The 25,611-nt window shown below is 45.3% G+C and overlaps 1 protein-coding gene across 1 annotated transcript in view; it reads left to right on the top strand.

Annotated features, from left to right (window-relative positions):
• The window catches only part of ITGA5 (integrin subunit alpha 5), a 96,213-nt gene extending 90,031 nt beyond the window's left edge, over window positions 1-6,182 (top strand). The window contains 5 exon segments of the mRNA XM_042449767.1: window positions 447-565; window positions 2,231-2,332; window positions 2,947-3,060; window positions 4,190-4,291; window positions 6,126-6,182. Coding sequence (XP_042305701.1) covers window positions 447-565; window positions 2,231-2,332; window positions 2,947-3,060; window positions 4,190-4,289 — 435 coding nt within the window. The 3' untranslated portion in view covers window positions 4,290-4,291; window positions 6,126-6,182.
• Window positions 6,183-25,611: the final 19,429 nt, after the last annotated feature.

Genomic DNA, 25,611 nt, shown 5'->3' with positions numbered 1-25,611 from the left:
CTCCATACCACACCATATAGAATACTTAATAATGTGTTTTGAATAATTTTTTTAGAAAATAAAATTTTAATTAAAACTAATTAAATTTAATATTCATTTTAAAAAAATTGAGCCTCACCCTGCTCCCACCGTCTCTTCCACTGAGCTCCAGTGTTTTAAAGGGACGTAGGAGAATGCCACAGCCTATTTCTGCCAAAGAGCAGATGTTTGGGGAGCAGTGGTGTCACCCCCCCCTTCAGGGTGTCACCTGATGTAGCCCGCACCCTTGGTGATACCCCTGATGAAGGGGACAAAATATGGAAAAGTGCCCATCCACACATACCTCCAGAGGATATTTTGAGTTTTTGAAAATTGAAAATCTCCACACAATAGTGTGTGAGTGTGTGTGTAGGTGTAGACCCTGGATTTTCAATGGTCGTTCACGCCACCTAACATCTTCATTGTAGAAGCTGATGTTACTAAAAAGGGAGGCCAGATGGGCCAGCCAAGAGAGGCATATGCTGTCACTATGCAGAGTACAAGTGCAAAACAGATTCAGTCAAATGCTTCAGTTTGCAGATTGCAGGTCAGATAGTTTGTGTGTGTCTGTGTCTTTGCCTAACATATAAAGCAGATGATGGGGTGCCAGTCTCTATAACAAACTAGGTAGAGGGAGAAGAACTCTTGTAATCTCCCACTTTATCTCCATCTTCTGAAGGGCTTTTCCCTTTTTTAAATTATTTTTTATTAAACCAAAGAAAATATTATCAGGGAACGAACAGAAACAAAAGAAAGGCTTAAAAATGGGGAAGAAGGATATTAATACAGTATAAATATTGCTTAGTCCAGTCTTCCCTGTATTATAATTCTTCCACTAAGGCACCCTTTTTTGCTAAATTTTATTTATATCAAGCCTCTTTCTAACTATGTATAAACCATATCTCTACTGCCTATTGCAAATCTTCCTATTTCTTTTTACAGAAGTATTGAATTTAGTAAACCAAGGTGTTCAGTTTATTATAATAGTCTTATCTTCCCACCTCTCTTTCCAGTAATGTGTAACTAATCTCCACTGTTCCTTAGATACCTTCAGTGAGTTTTTTTTTAAAATAATGGTAATTAATTTCTCCATTTGCATCATGTCCATCAATTTAATCAACCGCTTGTCATATGTTGATATAGTTTGGATTTTTCAGTTCTTTGTGTAAACAATCCTTGCTACAGTGATCATGTGTAATAACATTTTTTTATGTTTTTTATTTGTTGTGTTTAGTGAGTTAAATTTTGGCTTCATTTCTGTGTTTAGTATTTTAATACTTGTCTTCTTATCTGGTATTTCTTGTCTTTCTTATATGACCACCATACGCGGCAGAAAGTTCCACATTGCTCCTTGCTTTTCCAACATTTCTTATTCTTGCTTTTTGTTGTTTTAGCCAATTTCGTCAGGATCATGTACCACCTGTGGAGCATTTTATAATAATTTTCTTTTAAATCATTGCACAATGTAACTGTTAAATTTATATTCCAAGATTTTTCCCAATGGCCAACTTGGATTGCGTGTCCAATGTTTTGCATCCATTTGATTACACATTCTTTAATTGCTTCTTCTTCCATTTCATATTTCAATATACCTTTGTATAGCTTAGTGCTCAGATGGTTGTCTTTTGTAAGTATTCCATAGTCTAGTTAGGTATTCTTATTTTCAATGCCTTCTAGTTTGATAATCAACTTAGTTTACTTTTTTCATAGAGCTGTCTATAAGTGAATCATTGGCACTCTATCTCATCCATTGATATTTCTTGTCTTGATTTTAGTCTTGGACTGTTGTTTTCTCAACGTTTTGTAGGTCAGTCATTCTGAGGTACTTTTCTTTCCATCCAGGGAGGGAGGTTTGAGAAGCAGGTCTGCCACTGAGAGGGCCTTGCCCCTTTGTGTCTACCTAAGTTCCATCTAAAAAGCTGGTATTCAAAGAAAGAGCCCTGCTTGGCTTGGGCAAATATTATCCAGATAATTAATGCAACATTTAGATGTCTTGAGTCCAAACAGAGAAAAGTGGTAACATGTTTTTAATATATCACAAATGGGAAAGAATAAAAAAATAACTCTTACAAGTTCTGCAAAAGACTAAAGAAAGTATGACTAGGCAGGGCAGGTAGTAAACTAGACACTAACTGTTGAGAATTCATTTAGAAGGGTGTTATAAATAATGTGCATTCTCTCTCCCCTGCCCTTTCTTTCTCTGGATATTTAGTTGGACCCACCTCCAACATCTTTTCCTTGGCAAGAACAGCACTATGTCCAAAAGCAAGATGGAGGATGGATTAGTGGATCTGGAGGGCATGGCTTCAGTCTGGTAAGCCTACACTGGGATCACTCCCTGCCATACCTGTTTCTGGTGCAGTCTTTCCCAGTTGGTCACCCTAGGTGGTGGATGATAGGAGTGGCAGTTTAAAACAGTGCTTCTAAACTATATGATGTGATAATACCAATTCTCCCCCCTTTTGTTACAGCTGTTTCTTCCTCTCACAGAACTGTTCATAGATTATCACCTGACGGCTTTGTAGACCGGCACTGGTCCACAAACCACTACTTTAAGTAGCACTGATCCAATGTTTCTGGAGGGCACCAAGTTGAGGAAGACACATTTCCCTTCTTCCACAGCTTTTGCTTGCATAATAATTTCACACTGTTGTTATGTATTTTATATAACCATTTTCCAAATGCAGTATTGTGTAAAGTCCTTCAGCTTGTTTCCAGATCAAATACTTATTTTCCTTAGAGGGAATGGCTTGGTCAAGGCAATCCAGGACAAGCAAAATTTAAGCCTAGTCAGCTGATCTGGTTGTTACTCTGCAGTGCATACACTGGTTCAGTCAGTTGATGTGCTCACAGCCATTCTTTGAAGAAGGTGCTGTCACCGATTGTGTAACTCACTTTAATGTCTGCTGTTCCTTCTTGCAATTGCAGGAATGTAAAGAGGGGGAATGTTTCCAGGTACGCTGCCACACAGGGGCACTACAACGGCAGGAAAGCATCAGTTTGCGCCTCTACTTTCGTGTCTGGTCCAAGAGCTTCCAGCAGGTAGCTCAAATCCTGACTGATGATTGCTTACCGTCAGTTTTTTTAAAAAATTTGCAAGCTTAATACTGGAATGAAGAAACCATTTGGGCATTGTGTGTATTAAAGTCAGAGGGAGAGGGAGGGAGAGATAGAGAGATCCTGCATACATACATTCATACATACATTCACACACACACACACACACACACACACACACACACACACACACACTCCTGGCATTCATAGTAGAGGGAGTATTGCCCTGAGTTGTCTATCAGCTCATCCATGGGGGGCCCATTCACACTACACAACTATAGCATTATGGTTCCACTTTAGCTATCCTGGCTATCTCCTGTGGAATTCTGGGGTTTGTAGTTTGGTTGGAGGCAACAGAGGAGCACCCTAGCTGAGGGTTATGAAGGCTCCTCCTTTGACTGTCAATCCCAAGATTTCATAGAATGCTGCCATGGCAATTAAAGTGGGACCATTGTGCTATGAATGTTTAGTGGGAATGAGCCCCTGGGGAGCACCTTCTTTTCTCCACTTTCCTGGCTTCCTTCTTCTCTAACTTTGGTCCACATGAGATTATGTTAAAAGATCTGTTTTCAAATCTTTGGGGCCCTGGTGGTGTGGTTGTTCAGTGGTTCAGTGGTGGTACTGCAACCACAAGGTTGTGAGTTTGATCCCAGATATTTTTTTTTCTAAGATTCTCCTTCTCTCCAATATCTTCTTGTTTCTCATTCTTTAGATTCTTAGGAAATAAAATGAATGAGAGAGCATATAGGGTGACAGTAATTTACACACGTATACACACACACAGTTTCTATCTCATGCTCAGACACATCCTGTCAATTCACACATATACTTGGTTTGCCTGCTAGTCTCTCACTTGTTCTCAAGTAATGGTAGTAACATCTGGTACTAAAAGGAATGGAAGATGCCATGGGTGGCATGATTCACTTCTTTTTTTCAAGTTTCAAAGTGAAAATGAAAAAAGGTGAAACTTTGGTGAAAAATGGGGTGAGAGAGATGTGTTAGATGCTACACTAAGACTCTTTAGAGTCTGCTCACCTCAAACATAGTTGTCTGTCCTGGGCTCTTTGTGAAGCAATCCCTTAATCTGTCTTTTCTTCACTTTTTGCTGTTACAGAAAGAGAATCATCCTCACATCATCCAGTGTGAAGCGGTCTATCGTGTACAGAAAGTACCTTACCACATCCAACCTGAGGAGCAGCCCTCTGTCAGCCTGAAGGTGAGCGTTCATTAGTAATTGGTAATAGTAAGATAAGATGAAAATCAAATGAGATAAATTAGATAACGATTAGTAGTAAAATATTACTAATAGTAGTAGGATGATAAAATGGTGATGATGCGTAGTAGCATCAGCAGCAGTAGTAGCAATATACTAGTAGGTTTAAAAAATTAGTAGTGTCAAAGTCAGAAACATCCATATCATAGTATTTCCACTCTCTTTGGATCAGTGGTTCCCAACCTTCCTAATGCCGCGACCCTTTAATACAGTTCCTCATGTTGTGGTAACCCAAACCCATGAAATTATTTTCGTTGGTACTTCATAACTGTAATTAAATAGGTGTTTTCCAATGGTCTTAGGCGACCCCCATGAAAGGGTCATTCGACCCCCAAAGGGGGTCCCGACCAACAGGTTGGGAACCACTGCTTTGGATGGTTGTGAATGCTAGACAATGAAGAAGCCTGACAGGAAGAGAACCTATTTGAAATGTGGTGATGGAGGAGATGTATAATAATAATAATAATAATAATAATAATAATAATAATAATAATTTATTTATAGCCTGCCCAATCACAAAGAATCCGGGCGGGTTACAGGAATCAAAGTGTATACAGAATACAATTTAAAAATTTGACATTAGCCCCTTTCCAATCCCCAATCCCCCCTCTTTCTCCATGATGGGAGATGGCAGTGGTTGCCATGGAGGAAGGGCTCAGTCTCTTAAGGGTGCAATAGACTGCCAAAAAGACAAATAAAAGGGTTCCAAAGGACAAAATGCTGAACTTCACTGAAAGACAGAATGACTAAACTGAGGCTATCCTATTGGGATAATTGTAAGACTACTTGTCTGATTAGAAACAACACTATTCTGGAAAGCAAAAGGCAGTAGGGAAAAGAGGGAGACCACACCACAGGTAGATTGATTCAATTTCCTAAAAGGAAACATTACAATATCTAGGGCTATTTGGTATTGAAAGAAGGGTAATAATGTATGGGGGGCAGGATATCAAAGTGCATAAATGATGTGATGTGAAAAAAGTGGATAGGGAGACATTTTCCTGATCTAGATGACTCATGTTGTCCAATGAAGCGCAACAGGGAGATATTTGGGCCACCATTTACAGTTAAATGATAGAGTCACTACCACAAGATGTACGATTTAGATAGCTTTTAAAGGCCATGAGTCAAATTCATGGAGGACAGATTATTTGCCTTTTTTTTTGGCCTCTAATTTGGCTTATTATATTTATTATTATATTATTATTTATTATTATATTTTATTTGGCCATATGTTGGCCAAATTTGGGGAAACTGGCAGGATCACTGACATTTTTGTAGTTGCCCACCCTTGAACTGGCCTCCCCCCCTGGTGAGCAGGAGTGTGTGTGTGTGTTGTGGGGGGAATGTGTGCTGTGGCCCTCTCTGGTTTCCCATGGATTTCCCATTGGCTGCAGTAGGAAAAATGATATGTGTTACAGAGATGGGCCTTTAGTGTGATGCAAAGGGTTCTTCTTATAATTGCCTTGCAGCCTCTATTGCCAAGGTCCTTGTAGCTCAGTGTTCTGATTTAACAACAGCTGGACACGCCAGCCAGCTGTGCCTCTACAGCCTAGCCAGGAAGCATGGACAACTACTTCGTTCTTGTCCAAGAACCCTTAGTCTGTGTAGAGAAACTGATTTAACTTTCTGACTAACAGTGTTGCCAGTAGATGTCCTCAAGATACAAAACAGATTAAGGCTTTTATGTGGTCTCTTCCAATTAGCAAGACCATACTTGGCTCCATAGTGGCTTAGATTAGTATCAGGCCTAGCCGTACTTCCTTTCTCTCGGCAGGTGTCAACGTCACTGCACGGCCAAGGGAGGACCAGCAGGGGTTCCTCTCGGATCATCATCTTACCATTCTGATTGACTCCTGCGCGCACACTCATCCTATGTACTATACAAGGTGAGATAGCTGATTGGGAGCAATCCCACGAAGAGGGAGGGGGCACATTCATGTTTGCAGTGAGGGTTTAGAATCTCCGAATGCTAGTGCAAGTAGGACTGCAATTTGTGTATATCAGAAAGGTGGTTGCTCCCATGTTCTCTGGCAGTTAGCTGAGAATCATCAGCCAGAATTCTCTATTGAAGTCTACTTTGCATAACTTTACTGTACTTAGTTACATAGCAGAGGGGCTAAGCACCTATTAGTGAATTGCCAAAGAAAACATACTAGGACACTGGCAAGAGTTTCCTGTTGCACCTCAGTCCCATGCATGGTTCCCATTGTGCATTGGTCCCAATGATCATCAAATCCCAATGCACATCAGGGCCAATTATGTATCTAGTTTGTTGAGTATCAGTTCCCATGCTATTGTAATAATAATAATTATAATAATAATAATTATTATTATTTTGTGTTTCCCTGCCTTCCCAGTGGATCGAGCAGGGTTACAGACTATTAAATCATAACATTAAACACTCTTATAAAAACATAAAAATTTACATCAACACTCATCAATACACAAGTACAAGAATCCTCAAACATCCGCATCCAGGGCAGCAGATATCGTGGTCAGCGAGGGATATTGGTCTTCATTCTTCGGTGGGGGGGGGGGGGAGTGACAAAAGAGTACCGTTTTAAGTCTTTTTTAAATGTTCCAGGAGGTCATGAGACGGAGCTCCTCAGGTATTTATTATTTTATTAACCTTTATTTATAAAGTGCTGTAAATTACACAGGCTGTACATACGGTAGGCTATTCCAGATCGCGGGGGCCATTAGAGTAAAGGCTTTTGGGTGAGGAAAAATATTTGGAAGATGGTGTTTCCAATAAGTTCTTATCAGATGTTCTGAGTGTGCGGGTGGACATACAGGGAGTTGCGGTCCCTCAAGTCACTCGGGCCCAAGCCATGTAGGGCTTATAGGTGATAACCAACCTTGTACTATGCCCGGAAGCGAATAGGAAGCCAATGAAGATCTTCAAGATAGGTGTTATATGGTACAAACCTAGATACACTTGTGACCAATCTGGCTGCCATATTGTACTAACTGAAGCTTCCGACTGATACAAGTTAGCCCCATGTGACGCATACAGAAACCAGAGCATGTACCACTGTTTCAAGGTCCCTTTGGCCCCAGGTAGGGTTGCAGTTTGTGTATCAACCAAAGTTGATAGCAAGCACTTCTGGCCGTCGCATCTACCTGAGTGTCAATGCAAGGACGAGTCCAGAAGTACACTAATCTGCGGAACTCGTCCTTCAGGGAAGTGTGACCCCGTCACGGACAGGTTGGCAAAATTTCCTTCCTTAGACCCAAAGAACCTATCACAAGTACTTCCGTTTTCTGCGTTTGTTTCCTCATCCAGCCCATTACCTACTCCAGGCAGGCATTCAGAGGAGAGTGCCATCTTAGTCCCTGTATCGTCAGAGACATACGAGAAGCATATTGGGTGTCACTCAGCATACTGATAACCACCGCGCACCATGTCTCCGGATTATCTTCCCAGCGGTTCATGTAAATGTGAACAGCATGGGGACAGCATCGCTCCTTGACGGGACCAGATGTCAGTTCTCTTAGAGGAGCAAGTGCCCCCAGCTTCACCATCTGGAACTGCAAGGAGGTAAGACGGAGCACTGGAGCACGGCCCCCGATACCAGTCCCTCAGGCGTTCCGAGGTTACCGTGTCAATGGTTCAAAAGCCGTGAGATGTCCAAAAGCACCAACAAGGTCACACTCCCCGTCGATGCCCATCTCTCGATCACCTACTAAGAATGCAACAAAGAAGGACGCCGTCTAATATTTCTCCCAGGGGGGCCGGGAGGGTTTTTGAGCAAAGTTAACTATTGCTATTCAAATTCAATGGAATTTACCCTCCCTGAAGATGCATAATTATGAGTGTAAATATGATGTACTGCATCACCATCCTGGGCGGTCAACCAAGGGGACAGGGATAGTCGAGAGAGCACGTTGTTTCTTAACACTTCAAGAAGCTTGTCCACTTCTCAGTATGTACAAACAAAGTGACCATTTAATAGAGTCCCGGAAGCTTGGATGCTCTCTATTGTTTCTGTTAATGCGGGGTGGGGGTCAAGATAAGCCATTATCGAGAGATTTATCGCAAAAAAGTGTTTAATCGTCACAGCAGAGGCCTTAGTTGGTTCTAAAATAGGGTTTCAGAGTGAGAGGAGTGAGTAGTAATAAACAGACTTGCAAAAACTAATCAGTACTATTCCTACAGATGGTAAGTCCACTTACGGATGTCGTACCCAAGTGAATTCGGCCATCTTCTTTTTCTACCAAAAGCCCACTTCTAGACTTCAGGTTAGAGAGAAAGATAGCAAAAGAATAAGAGTTATAAGCAACTGAGACCAGAAGAATGCTTGCAGTTCCCAAGGAATGATCATGGGTGGGGTTTGCTTCTCAATGGCTTCAGTGTTCTCGGGTTCTACACCTTTATAGTTCTGCACCAACACACATTTGAGCAGAGGTCATCCAATTGCCATCAACCTGGATACTCAACAAGAGGGAACATTACTTGTGTGTTTATTCAAAAATAAGTTTGCTGATTCCTATTTCAGACCATTGGATACTAAAATGCAGTGTGCAAGAAGGTCTTTACAACGTGAACTGAGGTATACACATAATGGGCCAGAATTCGTTAGGAACCATAGCTGCTACGTTGCCACTACCATACAGATGTCGTTTTGGCATTGCTGGGTTTGTTGTTTCCCTGATCCCTGTGCAGCCGCCTAAAGATGTTCCGTATGATTGGGCCCAACAAGCTGCTGAAACCAGCTCCACACAGCCCTTCTGTGCTTATTGGAGTGGACAGGATGAGCCAGAAGTGTCTGTCTGTGGTCCAAGCCAGGCATACCTTGTAGAGAATGCTGAGGGACCTCACCCGATCTCGGCTCTATGTCATGCACTTTATTATGATTTATTCTGAATGTAGATTTTGGCATGGGGTGGAAGGCCAAGGCGGTTCTGCCTTTTTGATATGTGTACATTTGTACAAACCCTGGAACCTCTCCCTCCTTACTATATTAAATTTTCCTTGTCTTCAAGGTTTGGAGGCAAGATCTATGAAATGTGTTAGTGATAACACCTGCTGACAGATGGCATTTGCCCTTCCCAGCCATTTTTGACCTAGGAAGAATTTTCTGGGGTTGTCCCCTTTTGCCCACATTGTATGTGAGGAACTTCATCTAAAAGGGTTTTTTGCACAAGAGCTTTTTCATTTCACTGAGGTTTGCTCTAAGAGACAATCACAGGATGTTTTTCTCCATGTAGACCTTGACCACCTTCTCTTTCCTTCCACAGCTGGGCTTCTTCAACGCTCTCTTCCCTTACGGACGGCCATGGAGAAGGCTCAGCTGAAGCCCACAAGCAAGCGTCAGAGGCCTAGCATGTCCAGGCATTGCCCTCTGCATATGTGTGTTGTCGCTGCTGCCCTGCAGAGGGGCACCAGTATCATTGCCATGAGCCACCGGGGAGGGGAGCAACAGCCCAAACACAGCGGGCATAGCAAGGGCAGGTCCACAGCGGTCTGAGCCCCCCACTGGAATGCCACAAAGACCGGTGTTCCAGGCCACCTCTCCCCCTCCACGAAAGAGTTGTAAGCTCGAGGCTCAGTGCCCTCCCTTCTTCCCCGTTCCTTGGGACTTGGCTACTACAACCACGTCGTCCCTCACTGAGACTTGGCAGCAGCCTTTGCTCCCAGTCAAGGGAATACTTGAGCCGCTGGAGCGGCCGGTGGTGGCCTGATCTAGGATCCCTTGTCAAGCTGCCTGTTCCGTCATCTGTGCGGAAAGGAGTGTCGTCCTGACAGTTTCCAAGCTGTTCAATCTTCTCTGACAAGCTTGGTCAACAGGCAGATGTGTTGAAGAAGAAAGCACAATCGCCTCCCAAGTTCAGCCCTTTCCCTTCCACAGGCCGGAATGGCAGGTCCTGGGCTTTCACTTCCAGTCGTCCCGGCCTGCTTCTGGGGAGCATGACGTGGGACACAGACTTACGCTGCGGAAAGCGTCGATGGCTCCTGTAATGCCAAAGATTTGGCCCACGTGGGAAGCCCAAGCATCGCCCGGTGTCGGCCCGGACTTGCCGACAGTCTTCGCACTGATCTCGGAAACTGCTAGAGAATTTTATTTTTCATAGCCACTTTAATTAAAAAGTACGAAGAAGACATGAGGAAGCGTGCCGCCCTCCTAATAGCAGCGACAGGTGGTTGTGTTTAATTTACATTGTTCCAATGTGCACTAAATGCTTCCATACTTTCCATGCCTGTCAATTAATTTGATTTGTAATGCCTCTAGCCTTTTAATAAAATATTACCCAGAAGAGGACGGGTATGGTGGCGGTGTTTGTTCCTGTTGGTGTATAATAAATCTTTGAAGTCAGATAAAAGGAAAATCTTAACAAGGAGCCCCGCCCAAAAGGAGGTATGAGGATAAGCCTTGAAAGATAAAGAACGCACTCAGGGCTTCTTTTGGAGCCTAGAAGGAAGGAGTACATTTTAGGCAGACTCCCTATGTTTTTCCTGCCTCCCCCCCCTCCCCCCCTTGGATTTTTCTGGCACTTGTCCCCATTTTCAAGAGTGTGGAGACATTGTCATGGGGAAACTGCATGTTACTCTTGTACTAGGTGTTAAACAGTTTATGACATGAATCAAGAAATACGTGTGTTGTTTTATAAAATTAAAGCAATTACACAGCTTGCTAGAGAATGAAAAAAATTGTTGTAGGTACAACTAATCCAATATGCTTGGACAGCAGCTGTATTATTTTAGTAAGAGGTGAACAAAGCGAGTTGTGGAAAAACAGGGAGTCTGACAACGGTAATGGGGAGGAGATAGGAATTTGGCTGGCAGAGTCGCGAATCCCAAAACACAGTGAGGAAACTTGAAGTGTAGGTTGGAATCCTGCTGGCCTATGCAGGACCTAGTTTTGACATGATGTTACATGTGTGCGTATGTATGTGTGGTAATTGCCAGAGTAAGGATCAATACCAAAATGTAAGTTGGTTGTTGGGAGGAATCATGGATAAGCAGGGACTACTGTAACTGGACTGAGCATCGGTGAATTTGAATTTTGGAACCAGACCCCATCGGATACCAAGGGCCCACTGTGCCATGCTGAAAACCGATTTTATCAATACAAAAAAAGGACGTAAGGTCTTATAATATCAGACCAGATATCACCCTGGTTCCTAGTGGCTTAGCATCTGAGGATTAGACTTTACGAAAGCTGATGCTTGCCATCTCTTCTTTCAGGTTAGTTTCAAAGGTGCTGCAAAGACACTGATTTTACAGACTACTGAGGCTTATATCTATGACTAATGGTCCTGATGACATGGGGGGCTTGAGCATGGTCCAGGAGTGTCTCTTGCATTCCTTTTTAAAATCAGAACCAAGAAACTTTGACTAGCCCAGGAGAAAAGCCTGTGCAAAATGGAAGAAATAACCATAGGCTTCTTCTTTGGAGGTCTTTACGCAGAGGCTGGATGGCCCTATGTTGGGCTGCTTTGACTGAGAGTTCCGCATGGCAGAAGGGGGATGGACTGGGATCAGGGCCCTTGTGACCTCTTTTCCAACCTCTACGAATCTATGATTCCGTGCTCCTTGGAGCCATGGGGCTGGAGACTTGGGCTGGAGAACCCATGCGGCTCAGCCAACCAATGGCCTGGCTCGCATAGCCCTGAGTCATTTGAAGTCAAATGGGCCTTAGCTGGCTGCCTGATCCATAAGCCTCCAGAAGGGCCTGCATTGGCCCTTTGGGCAGCCTACCTTGCGACATGATATCTTTTCCCTTGTGTTTCGATCTGGCCTTTTATCTTGGGGGATGTTCAGGCGTGAAGATCGTTTTGTTGAACCAACATTCCTTCAGACTCCGTCCTTGACATCTCGGTCCAGGGGTTGTGATACAGGGCAGGACGGGTGGGCTGCCATGTTCTGCTCGCATAGCTGTCCTGGCATTCTTCCTTGCCACTTTCCGAGTCCGAACAGAGAGGACCTCTACTGCCCCCACGTAGGTGAGGGATGGCGCCCAGCGAGGGCAGGTGAGTCTGGCTGTGGTCTCATCTCCATATTGGAAAGGGCTGCCCTGAATATAGATTCTCTCCTAGTAGCGGGAATGTGCCACTTAAGTTGTTGCACAGAAAAGACTAGAGATTCTAGAGAGACTGCTCTACTAGGCCTATGTTCTCTACAGGAAGTTCTATGGTCGTGTCTGTGGACGTTGCCAGATTGCATGGAGAGGACCTGATTTCTAGAGAGGTGTCTCTCAGGTAAAACATGGTGGTTTGTTATTTGCGGTTTCAATTTATGTGTGGTCTTCTTGCCCCTAACCCTAGCCGAATATGGCGGGACAAGTGTAATATTATGCAGTTTGTGATCAAGGGCATCACAGCTTTCAGTTCTGCTTATGGAGGTCCAAACACTCTGCAGAAAACAACCCATTTGAGACCTATTTGACTGCCTGGCTGGTGCTAGGGAATTTTATTATTATTATATATTTTATTCTCTCTGCTATCACTCGGAATCCAAGTGGATTACAACCCTTATACAAGATACAGTAAAGTCTAAAACCCTTTCCCTCTCCCCCCCCCCCCCCCGGTTATAAAAAACATAGTTAATACTAACACGGAGATTAAACAGAAGGGGACATAAAAACAATCGTATAAAATAACCCAGTTTAAAATAAGTAGAAGATTGGTAGGAAGTGTATAGCAGGATCCAGATAGGATATAAATGAGGTTGGAGAAAAGCGGAGAAAAGTATCTGTGGGAGAGGCAGGTGAGATATCTATAGGCAACTCGCACTCTCGCCCCACAGATACGGTGTGTATCTCCTCTATGGTGTGCCGATCAAGCCCTGTCCGGTTAAGCTGCTATCCATTCGTGCATTTACACTAGTCCCTCCTTGAACTTGTGTTTCATTTCCCACCTTGTCTTTGGCATACTCTGCACCGGATTCCCGTACATTGGCACGTTATTCACTTACCGTAGTCTAGGACCTCGCCGCGTTGCTCAAAAGCTCACAGGGTCACTGCGAATTCTAGTCCTATTTGGTGAAGCAGATTTCTCTCCCTGCAGAACGGAGCCCTTCTGAAGTGCGGTGGATGATGATATGGGAGAAGCGTTCCTGCACAAAGAAGTCAGGACCAAGCCATGCAGGGAGGGCTTTTAAAAGTTTAAAACCAACCACTTTGTATCTTGCAATGGAATAACAGGCAGCCAGTGAAGGGATTTTCCAAACTGTGTCATGTGGGCGATCTAGATGTGACGAAACCATCCGGGCTGCATATTCGTACCAATTGTAAGTTTCCGAACTTGACACCAAAGATAGCCCCCATGTAGAGCGCATTACAAAAGTCCGAGCCAAGAGGTTCAGCGCAAATGTTTCAAGGTCTTTCCGGCTCCATGGAAGGGGCCAGGCTGGGCATATCAGTCAGCTGATAGCAAAGTGCTCCTGGGCAATCGCATACACCTGAGCGTCAGATGGAGAGAAAAGTCTGGGTTAATCTCACATTAGCGAGTGTGGATGGCTGCAATTCTCAGTCGCAGTCTTCCGTCCCATAATCTTACACATGATTAAGCTATGTAGAGAGGAAGTAGGGAACCCCTATTTTGCTGTTCTTTCTTTCTCTGTCGATCTCCACTTGCATAATTTGATGCAGTTTGACACCACTTAACTGCCATAGTTCAATGCTATGGCATCTGGGGGAATTGCATTTTGGATACATTCAGCCTTTTTGGTCAGAGAGCACTGGTGACAACTTAAAAACTATGTTCATGAGCAATGGCAGTTTAAAAGTGTGTTCGAACTAGATTATTCATGCATTTGTGGATGCAGCCTCCTAAGTCTAGCGGTTGATCAGACACGAGTTTTTCGCGATTTTTCCTGCCTATCGCGCAATGTAGCCGTCACCAACGTTGCGCAAAACGTGACAGCGTGACGTCCTTCCAGACGCCATTCCTTTCTATGGGAGCCCATTGCGCAACGCTACCGTAGTTTAAGCTTCATTCCTCCCTTTTGGGCATGCGTTGCAAAAAGGGAAGCCAGGCCACGGGTCTCCCGTTATCCTCGCCAAAATCTGTGTGAAATGGTTTGTGTGGTAGGCAGCCGCGCACACCAACGCTCAAGTTACTGACTGCCAAGTTCCCATGATGCTGGGCTGCTTTTTGGACCCCATTCCCTTCCGGTGGCCTTCCTTTTTCAGGACAACCCTTGGAGGGTGGTGGCTTGTCTTGCATGTAAGGAACCCTTTGGGGTCATCCATCCCTGCCCATTCCTTTTCCTGTCATGGACACCTGGGGGGGCTGCCAAATGCAAGGGGCTCCTAGGGGTCCTCCATTTCCCGCCCCATTCCTCTGTCCTGTTCATGGACACGTAGGAGGCTTGTTGCTAAATGAAAGGGGCCCCTAGGGGTTCATCCATCCCTGCCCCATTCTTTTTCCGGAATGGACACCTAAGGGGGAAGTGTACATGAAAGCGGCCCCTAGGGGTCATCCATCCAGCCGGATTCCGGTGTCCTGCATGGACACATAGGGGAGGCTGCCAAATGAAAGGGTCCCCTAGGGTCTCCATCCCAGCCCCATTCCTCTGTCTTTTATGAACACCTAGTAGGCTGTTAAATGCAGGGTCCCCTAGGGGTCATCATTCCAACCCCCTTTCCCCTCTCCCCCCCCAGAACACAAAGGTCAGGATGCCACCAAAAACCTCCCAAGGCAAATGCCGGCAAATCTGTTGTTGTGGAATGCGAAAGACAAAAGGAAAGCACTGATTTTAGTACAATAGTTCTGCAGCAGGTTGCAATCACGGAAATCGCCAACAACTTTCGCGAAATTGTATGCTAACATACCTTTACGGGGGGTAGGGGAAATGATGGAAAAGCAAGCAAGTGGTAAGACATGCGCAAAACATCATTCGCCACGTTCTTTACACTTCCTTAGCGCAATTGCAGGGTCCACAAAACTGAGTCTGATAAACTCCTGTGTCTAGTTGATGCAATGAGAGAATCCCAGCCTATTCTTTTTTTTCATTTCCTTTATTTTTAGTTTAAAAATGTAGCAGTAGATGCTACCTTTAGAACATTTTACACTGTCATTTCTTTATCTTCTTCTTATTTTTCTCTTGGGATGAGGACTGGGGGCTTCCCAGAGTCCCTACTCCCAGGCAGCCCCCCGCATTCGGGCCAACGATGGCTATCAGTGCCCCCTTTCGATGTCAACGGTCCGGGGTGGTCAACCCTGGTCACGGTTACGGGTATACATATCCTTCAAAGAATTAGATTTCCTCTTATTACCAGGCGTTATAAATTCTGTGGTTTTAACCACCATTGTTACAACACTGCCCTTATAGCATGGGAACATCCTTTCGTCTTCCTTTGCATAGCACTTCAATTCTCTGTAAGAATGGGCTCCAGTCCTTTTAGGACCCCTCTCAAACCCACCAAAGGGTTTTAAAGCTGGGGGGAAGTACATGCTATGAGAGCTTACATCACATGTAATGAGAGTCCATCTAGCCCAACCCTAAGGGCCCAACTGGCCAATCAGCAGAGCAGGGCCGGGTCTTTCAAGAGCCTTCACCCACGGTCTTTTTAAAAGGGCCTCTGAGGCATGGGTGTCTTGGGTCTTTCTTTTTTAGGAGCCAGCTGATTGGGCCAGCCAAAATGGCAGGTTTAAGGGATGCAAGTTGAGCTAGGAGGCATGAGGCCTCAGCTCCTTGCATCCAAAGACCCATAAAGGACTCAGCACCCATCTCTGTGTGATTGCTTAGGACAGTGCTGGTCTGTGCGACTTAGGCTTTTGTTATGGTTTATTTTTTGGCTTGCATGAAATGAACATCTGTAACTACTATGATTCTGTCGCTTTGCATAGGGCAGGACGGCCTTGCATGATGGATCCCTTAGTGCTCTAGTCCGTCTACTTAGAATATAAAGAATTTCTTTAAAAAGTAACTGTGTCTCTGTGCTCCTATACAAAGTGCCTTAGCTCGGTCGTCGCTTGCGTGGTTAGCAAGGGAGGAACTGAAGTCCTTCGCAAGTCCAGTGTGTGCTAAGGGGAGTGCATTGTAGATTCCTTGGTTGGTGGCAGTTGACTAGAGGATTCAAGGGATCTCATTCAGCTCAGAGGGGTGGGAACAGCAGACCCAAGAACTCTAGGGGAATGAAGGGATCTGCTGGGGCTAAGGGCCAAGAACAGGGTGGTTGCTTGGACCCCAGAGTACTCACATGGTAGAGCAGCAGTGGTTTTTTGGACTGGGGCTATAGTTTGGCAAGATGCTTTGAAGAAAAAGTGTTGGGTTCTTTCTTTTCGTCTCTCTCTCACCTCTCTCTTCCCTGCCTGGGGAGGGGGAAATTGCAGGGTTGGGTCTGTCTCTCGGGCTTTTTTTCCTGAGGACTGGGGGCTTCTTTTCTTTCCCTGGTGGTGGGCCTGCTGTTCTGCAAGAAGCGAAAGGGGGGTGGACTCCTTTCAAGCGATAGCAGGTTTTTGGATCCTTTTTCCCCCTCTGACTCCTAAGGAGAGGAGAAGGAGGGGTCCTGGGTGTTCCCAGGTCCAGAGGGGAGAGGCTGGGGTCTCTGTCTCTCTGCCTTTCCCTGTTTTCCTTGGTGGGAGAAGAGGGGAAAGAAGGCTCCTGAATCTGGTGGCTGGAACAGTCCACAGGGGTTGGCTCCTATTTGCCTTGTGTGTTGCTTTTGGGGGGGGCTGTTTTGCCCTTGTAGAGGGGAAGGGGGCAGGTCTTTGCCCAAGCCCCCCTTTAGACCTAACGCTGGGTTGCTGCTTTGCAGGATTTTCCTTTAGAGGAGGTTGAGGAGCAAGCTTTGCCAGAGCAGTGGGCTGGGAAGCTTGTGAGTTGGTCAGAGTGGCCACCTCCTCCCCAAAGGTTTTCTTTTCCCTAGTGTAAAGGTACCCATCAGGAAGAACCAACAAACAAGCGAGTTCCTTGATCCAGATGACTTTATTTTGCTTGCCATGGACACAGGGGAGAGTTCAGCCAACTGTGCCACCAGAACAAAGCGGAGAGCAGCCTTTTATTGCATTTCATACAGGAGACAGTGCTTAAGTATAGTTTCCTTCAAGGGCACCCTCCCTCTGCAACTTCAGTAACCCAGATTAAAAAAGTGTATTCTTAACATTAATGAGGACGAAACTCTATGTCTTCTCATTTGGCTCCAAAACTGATTGTGTCTCCCTCTTTGCCTAGGTCAAGTTGGCTTGACTTTCTTTGATGTTGTTCTGTCCACTTTCAATTGCTATGACCGTGCCAAAACTAGAAAGGGGAAGGTGGGGAGAGAAGTACAGGCGGGAGAAGGGGGGCAAAGCCAGCCCAGGAAAAGGGAGCTCATTGAGATGAAGAGGGACAAAGGAGTTTGGAAGTCCATGTGAGGGGTTCCCCACCCAAAAAAAAAAAAGACTTGCAAGGCGGGAGCAAAAGGGGCATTCCTATCTCAGGACCCAAAAGCGGGCTCTTTCCTTCCACTGGATGGGAGAAGGGGGTCAGGGAGGCTGTTTTGCAGTTGAGAAGGTTTTATGCTTTAGATTAAAGCCATGAGAGAGGATTTGTAGCAGAGGAGGCTTAGGGAACCCTATTGCTGTTCTTTCTTCTCTGTCTGCATCTCCACTGCAAATTAATGCAGTTTGGGACACCACTTTAACTGCCACACGTTCAATCGCTTTGTGGCCCTCCTGGGAATTGCCGTTTTGTGAGACATTCAGCCTTTTGGGTCAGAGAGCACTGGTGACAACAATAAAACTATAGTCATGAGCCATGGAGAGTTAATAAAGTGGTGTCGAAGTGGATTATTCATGCAGTGTGGATGCGCTAAGTCTGTGGTCTAGTTGACTGCAATGAAGAATCCCAGCCTATTCTTTTTTTCCATTCCTTTATTTTTTTTAGTTTAAATGTAGCACTGTAGCATGCACATTTAGACATTTTACACTGTCATTCCTTCTTCTCTTCTTTTTTCTTTGGGATGACGGGAACTGGGGGGCCTAACAGAGTCCCATACTCCAGGCAGCCCCCCCGCATTCCGGTCCCAATATGGCTATCCGTGCCCCTTCGATGTAAGTCGGGTGGTCAACGCCGTGTACACAGGTTTAGGTATACATACATTCAAGAAATCCGATTATATTATTAACAGGATTTATAAATTCTGGCCTTTTTAACACATATTGTTACAAACACTGCAATGTATAGCATGGGAAAATTCCCTTTAGTCTTCCTTTGCATAGCACTTAAACTGGCTTTTTCACTGGACATTTGCATGTACTTGAGTTTTAAGATCCTTGATCGCTTATATACAAATAAAGGCTTTCTCTCTGAAAACCAGGAAATATCCAATATCATACATCAGACAGCTATACTGAAATATTGTGGACTTACTCCAGGATATACCTGGTTGTTCATTTCTGGCTGCCGGCCTCCACGTCTGTTTGTCTGGCCTCTGGCGTATTCTTTTGGGGACACTCAAAAGCCGACGAACTCTGGAAAGCAGCAGCCAGAGGTCCCCCCTCCATATGCCATCCTCCAAGACCCATTTGCCCCCTCTGAGGCCCACTTATTCGGGTGGCAATAGTGTTGGAGGATTGCCCCTCTGGCTGCCACCTCCGGCGTTTTGTCGGCTTCCTGCGTTTCCCAAAGGGATTGTCTCAAAGGGGACCATCAGAGGCCAGCAAAAGAACCTTGGAGGAATCAGCCGGATGTCTTACTTTTCTTATCTTTTTCCTCTTGTGAATGCGGGGCCTCAGGGGCTTCGCAGAGAAGAAGCTACACCCGCCTCATCCTCCCAGGCACTTCCCCACGCTCAGTTGCCCCTTTGATACTTGAGTCGCAGGCCAAGCACGAGAGGGCGCAAGAAGAGGCTCGAGGGCCATATGGGCGAAATCCAGCTCCATCAGTGTGCCAGAGGGATATGGTTAACAGAGCCAAGACGACGAAGCAAGAGCCGTGGAAGGAAAAAAACAACCCACAACGGTTGGGAGCAAAGGGTGAGCAGGTTTCCAGGCCCAAAAAGAGGTGAGCAGGAGGCAAATGCATCCCAGGGCTCCGAAGAAGCGACTGCTTCCGGCCAGAGAAAGCAGATAGCAGGATGGCAACAAGGATTCCAGGGACCTGACGAAGTGCAAGGCTTCAGGCCCGAAAAGGCCGGAGGAGGAGGCAACTGCCCTCCAAGGGCTCCGAGAAGTGCAAGACTCAGGCCCGGACGGATCCTGTATCAAATACAGTCCTCCTCTGTACTTTGCGGGGGATCATTCTGGTGACCTCCTCACTTCATTGCCCCCCACTCCTTAACACTATTACAACGGAAGCTCGTTGGCCGAGCTGGTAGCCCAAGGCGTACTGCAGCTGTGAGGTTACCAGACAACTGTGCCAAATGGACAATGGACTGGCTAGTTTAGGTTCATTCCTTTGACATTTTTATAGTTTGTTTTATGACAGTTAAGGACAGGTTGGGTATTTTTGAACATTTTGTGTATTTTTGCTGGATTACTTTGGTTATTGAATTGTTCCTGTCGTTTAAATACAGTCTCCCTCTGAATTTGCGGGGGATCCATTCTGGGGACCCTCCTCACTTCATGCCCCCACTCCTTTCATTCCTCCTACCCCTTCCTACCTCCTCTTTTGCCCCAAAACCCACCCCATTTAGGTTGCCTGGCAGCTAGCAGGGGGCCTCCCTCAGCCAGGCAGCACTTGGCTAGGGGGCAAGGCCTTGCCAGGGGCTTTGTAATGCTTTCCCTGCTTGCAAGCCACCTGCAAATCCCTTTCCCCCCACCCAGGGCATGCCCTGCATCCCTCCTCCATGGCGAATGGCTGCCTTGCTTGCCTTTCCCTCTCTCCCCTTTGCACTGAGCAGATCAGCGCGCTTCTCCCAAGGCAATCAGGCTCAGGCAGGAATGTCAGGCTCTTGGGGCTTTTGGTAGGCAGGAAGAAGGTGCAGGTGATGGAAAAACGAGAAGCACTTTAGAAAGAAAGCAAGTAGGCCAAAGTGAGGCGGAGACAGCATGGTGTTGCTTTTGCATGGTTAGAAGGATGGGGGGGGGGGGGAGAGTGTATGGTGGCTCCCATCTCAGCCTGTCTCTGAGGAAGCTCAGCTGATCATCCCCCCCCGTGCGAGGGGCTTGAGAGAGGAGCAACGAGGCTCCTTACTCCCCCTCTCAGCCCCAATTGCCTTGAAGCGGTTCAGGGGTCCAGCCCCATTGCGATGGGCTGCGAGAGCGAGAGCAAGGGGCCCCGCTCCTCTGTCAGCTCCCATTGCTTGAAGAGGTTGGGGTGAGGGTCCAGCCCCATGCGATGGGGCTGAGAGAGAGAGAAAAGGGCTCCTACTCCCCCCTCTCAGCCCCATTGCCTTTGAAAGAGGTTCAGGTTGGTCCCGCCCCATTGCGATGGGGCTGAGCAGAGAGAGCAAGGAGGGCCCCCCCCCCCCTGCTCCCTCTGTCAGCCCTCATTTGCCTTGAAAGAGGTTCAGGTGATCATCCCCATTGCTATGTGGTGAGAGAGCGAGCAAGGAGGTCTCCTGCTCCCCTCTGTCAGCCCCATGCCCTTGAAAGAGGTTCAGGTGATCCAGCCCATTGCAATGGGTGAGAGAGAGAGCAAGGAGGCCCCTGCTCCCCTGTCCGCCCCATTGCCTTAAAGAGGTTCAGGTGAATCCAGCCCATTGCGGATGGGCTGACGGAGAGAGAGCAAGGAGGCCCTGCTCCCTCTGTCAGCCCCATTTGCCTTGAAAGAGTTTCAGTTGATCCATTCCTATGTCCATGGGGCTGAAGGCAGAGGGGGGGGGGCATTGCCTTGGAAGAGGCTCAGCCTGATCCGCCCCATTGTGAAGGGGCGACCGGAGTCGCGAGCAGGCAGCCATTGGCCATGAGAAGGGGTGTAGGGCACGCACCTGGTGGGAAGGGAGATGCCATGGCGGATTGCCAACAGAGAGCTGGCAGCCCCTCCCTGCCCCCTAGCTCTGTGCTCCTGGACTGAAGGAGGGCCCCTGCTAGCTCCCAGAGCAAAGCTAGGCGGTGTGTGCGTGTATGTGTGCGCGTGTGTGTATTATGTTTTAAGGCATCTTCTAACACTGTTTTTAAGTTGTGTTTTTAAATAGGAATTTAGTTTGTGTTTTAACTTTTATATTACCGTACCTCTTATTACTTTTCTGTTTTTACTTTTGTGTTAAGAATTTTCAAAACTGTATTATGCTTTTAATATTATATTCCACCTTGGAATTTATTTATTATTTATTATTAATAAATGAATTAATTAATTAATAAGAAAGAAAGATGATGTGATTGAGATAAGGGTATTTCCTGAGGATCTTAGGGCTTGGGCAGACCCATGTGCTGTTGAACCTTTGGTAATGTACTATAAGCACTGGGAAGGGGTTTAAGGATATTTTGCTTCATGTTTTTCAATAAATGTTTTCAATTATGTCTTATATATATCAAACCAATGGTTCAAAAGCAGGTGCTGGAATCCTATTGTCCCTTGTAAGCAGGCACAGATATATTGAGTATTCTTTTTTTTAAAGCAATGGCTTATGACAGGTTCATTTTAAGAGACAGTTTTTTCCATGCTGTTCCTAATTTGATGGGTTTCTCCAATGAAGTTAATTTAAAACCTTCCCTGACACACTTTTCAGATGGTTCATTTTTTATTTAAGCCAACTCTCAAAGTTCTGAAACCAAGGTACAATTTGTGAAAAGTGGAATTCCTTCCTTAGTGAACAAATTTAAATATATATAGCTGTAGAGGAGAGGGCATTTATACAGACTCATATTTTAATTCCTGGTTTAACTTAATATATTGTCAGGGCCCAGGAGGATTTATTAGCTTAACACCCCCCCACACACACACACACACAAATGATTATGTTCAAATAAGACCCTGGAAACTTTGTGAAGTTGAAGGTCAGATCAGACTCGAAAGAAATAAGAATCACTCTCTTGCACTTGAACTAATTTTCAGTAGAAATGGGGAAAAGTGGCTGTGATCTGCATGAGGATGGCATGGATCTTACAAAGAAACGGATCCTTCCAACTTAGACAAAGAAAGAGATATATTGATTACATCCCTTTGTTCAGCCAGAGTATTATAGACAGAAGTGTCTTTACTGAGCCATGGAGATCCAGTGGCCTAGATATTGCTGGATTCCAGAACCCAAGAGCCCCTACTAGCCTGACCAAAGCTGAGGGATAATGTCCCAATGCCTGGAGCAAAACCGTTTCTGTTTTATTTCTAGCTACAAAAGCAAGAGAGGTTTCCAGATAAAAAGTTTCTTCACCCAGGCTGTTCAGTAATCCCATCTCTTATCCCTTAATAGATTCTGGTAGAAAAAGAAAGAAAAACAAAGAGAGAGTGTTAATATTGGCACTCAGGCGAAAGAGAACCTTTCAGGAGTTAGGTCTAAATAAGGGATTTCAACTCAAAACCCCACAACAGCTTTGTCTTAGGGTCACCATAAGTCAGAAATGACTTGAAGGCATGAACTACAAAAAAGGCCATGCTACTTCCAACACTTTCTGCACTGAGCAAAAAGGGTTGAAGTGGGCTTCTCTGCATTTTGGATGAATGTACATTCCTTACTCAGTAGGCCTGTTTTAATAGGAAGTTCAGGAGTGGACAGAGAGAAGCCAAGGACACGCAAGGATTTTGTGAGCAGGGCCAGAGCACATGGCCCCATGTCCTCTACATGAACTGAAGTGTCATGTTTAGGACTAATGCCTTCACATGCCTAATGATATACAGGTGAGTGGTTCAGGCTTAAGTACTGCAGCTGAATGTGTGTATGTGGAACAGGATGCATTGGTAAAATTGAAACTACCGGTAGATCAGTCGTTCCCAACCTGTGGGTCGGGACCCCTTTGGGGGTGGAATAACCCTTTCATGGGGGTCGCCTAAGACCATTGGAAAACACCTATTTAATTACAGTTATGAAGTAGCAATGAAAATAATTTCATGGGTTTAGGTCACCACAACATGAGGAACTGTATTAAAGGGCCGCGGCATTAGGAAGGTTGGGAACCACTGCGGTAGATAAATTATCCCTTTTCCATATGTCTTCCTAATAAAAAAATGTCCCCAGCCTGGCCAAAAGAAACAGCTAATATGTCTTTAACTTAACATATAGCTTAGCTCAGAGATTTTGCTGCAGTGAGAAATATTGGTGATGCTATCATTATACCTAGGTCACTGCTACTGAATTATAGTAGTTACAAGCTACTATATACACAATTCTACAGACATTGTGTACAACCGTAATACAACAGCTGACTCCATTTTGACCCAAAGACCTTTAAATCATTAATTATTAATTATCCGTTTTCCCTCCCACCTCCTGCATGTTATGTATTCCTGTGCCAATAACAGCTTTACCAGTGTTGCATTCCATTCAGAGATAGTGGCTGATATTGCTGCCACTGGGCTGATACCTAGATGGCATCTGGGGCCTGTTCATTAATGCAGCACAATCCCAATGGCTGTGGAATTACATTACAGAGTGCCCCAAAGCTTTCTTTGCCATGACTGAGTCAAGGAAGAGATTTCAGTATTAACCCAAGCTAAGCTTGCATTCAGGAAGGAAGTAGATATAGGTCCAAAACACACTGCAGAAATAATTCAGTTTGAGACTGCTTTAACTGCTCTGGCTCAATGACAGGGAATTTTGGGAACTATGATTCTGTGAGACATTTAGCCATCTCTAGCAGAACTACAATTCCCAGGATTCCCTAGCACTGGCCCAGGGCAGTTAAAGCAGTCTTAAACTGGATTATTTTTGCAATGTGTTTTGGATGAAGATCTTCAAATGTAAGTTGGTTTGTTTTGGAGAATCCGTGGATAAGCAGGGACTACTGTAACTGGACTTGAGCATCCGTGAATTTGGATTTTGGAACCAGACCCCATCGGATACCAAGGACCCACTGTGCCATGCTGAAACTGATTTATCAATACACTGGTACCCCGGGATACGAATGCGCCGCCTTACGAAATTTCCGGGTTACGAAAAAAATCCATTCAAAAAAACTGTTCCGGGTTACGAAAAAATTTTTGGTGCTTTTCGGCGCTATTTCACACGAAATCGCAGCTTTTCCCCATTAGCGCCTATGGCTTTTTCGCCTTACGAAGTATTCCGGGTTACGAAAGCGGCGGCGGAACGAATTAATTTCGTAACCCGGGGTACCACTGTACAATAAAATGGATGTTATGGTCTTATGATATCAGACCAGACATCACCATGGTGCCTAGTGGCCTTATGCATCTGAGGAATTAGACTTTACTTTACGAAAGCTCATGCTGCCGGCTCTTTCTTTCAGTTAGTCTCAAAGGTGCTGCAAGACACTGATTTTACAGACTAATGAGGCTATATATATCTTTGAATCGTGGTCATGATTGATCCTGGGGGCTCCTGAGCATGTCCAAAGTGCTGTCTTGTATTCCTTTGAAAATCAGAACCAAGAAGCTTTTCACCAGCTCAGGAGAAAAACCTGGGCATCAATGCAAGAAAGCAATAGGCTATCCTTGGAGCCAATGGGCTGAGCCCACAATAGCCGAATAGCATACCCCTGAAGTCATAGGAAGTCCAGATGGCCTGAGCCCTAAGATTCCAGAACAATCTAGGCCAGTAATGGCGAACCTATAGCACGCATGCCAGAGGTGGCACTCAGAGCCCTTTCTGTGGGCACATGTGCCGTTGCCCCAACACAGAGTTTGCCAGAGTTTGTTACTGGAAAGCCAGAGAGACTCGGCACTTTGCAATAAATAAGTGGATTTTGGGTTGCAGTTTGGGCACTTGGCCTCTAAAAGGTTCACCATCACTGATCTAGGCAGTTGGTCTGGCAGCCCTGTGATTCAGACATGGTAAAATGTTGGTATTTCTCTTCGATCCTGGCTTTTATCAAGCGCATGCTCAAGAGAGCAAGTGAAAATATAATTACCAAAGAGCCTTTCCATCAGTCCATGAGGGTTCAACAAATTGGGATAAATAGGCCATACAACTCATGGGCCGCCGTGGCTTTTCTCAGTTAACTGGTCTCTTCATCTCAATATTTTTAATATTACATCTGCAAAACAGAAATGCCTACCATCGCCATGTAGGTGAGGAAAGGCGCCCAGAGAGGCAGGTGAGTGGTGTCTGACATCTCCCATCTCCATCTTTGGATATAGCCTCTCTCCTGGTGGGGAATGTTAATCCTATGAAGCAAGAAATGTATTTGTTTTTCTTCTTTCCAAATCTGCCCATGATAAGAGGGCCCAATTCCTGGGCCCTCCTTATCATGTATTCCTTGATTTCTTCTGTCTCTAGATCTCTTTTTAGAGGAACCTTATATATTTTATGGATCTTTTTTCTTTTCTGGGGCCT

The sequence above is a fragment of the Sceloporus undulatus genome, chromosome 2 (genome assembly GCF_019175285.1).
Source record: "Sceloporus undulatus isolate JIND9_A2432 ecotype Alabama chromosome 2, SceUnd_v1.1, whole genome shotgun sequence".
NCBI lineage: Eukaryota > Metazoa > Chordata > Lepidosauria > Squamata > Phrynosomatidae > Sceloporus > Sceloporus undulatus.
This window is presented reverse-complemented; position numbering and strand designations above follow the sequence as displayed.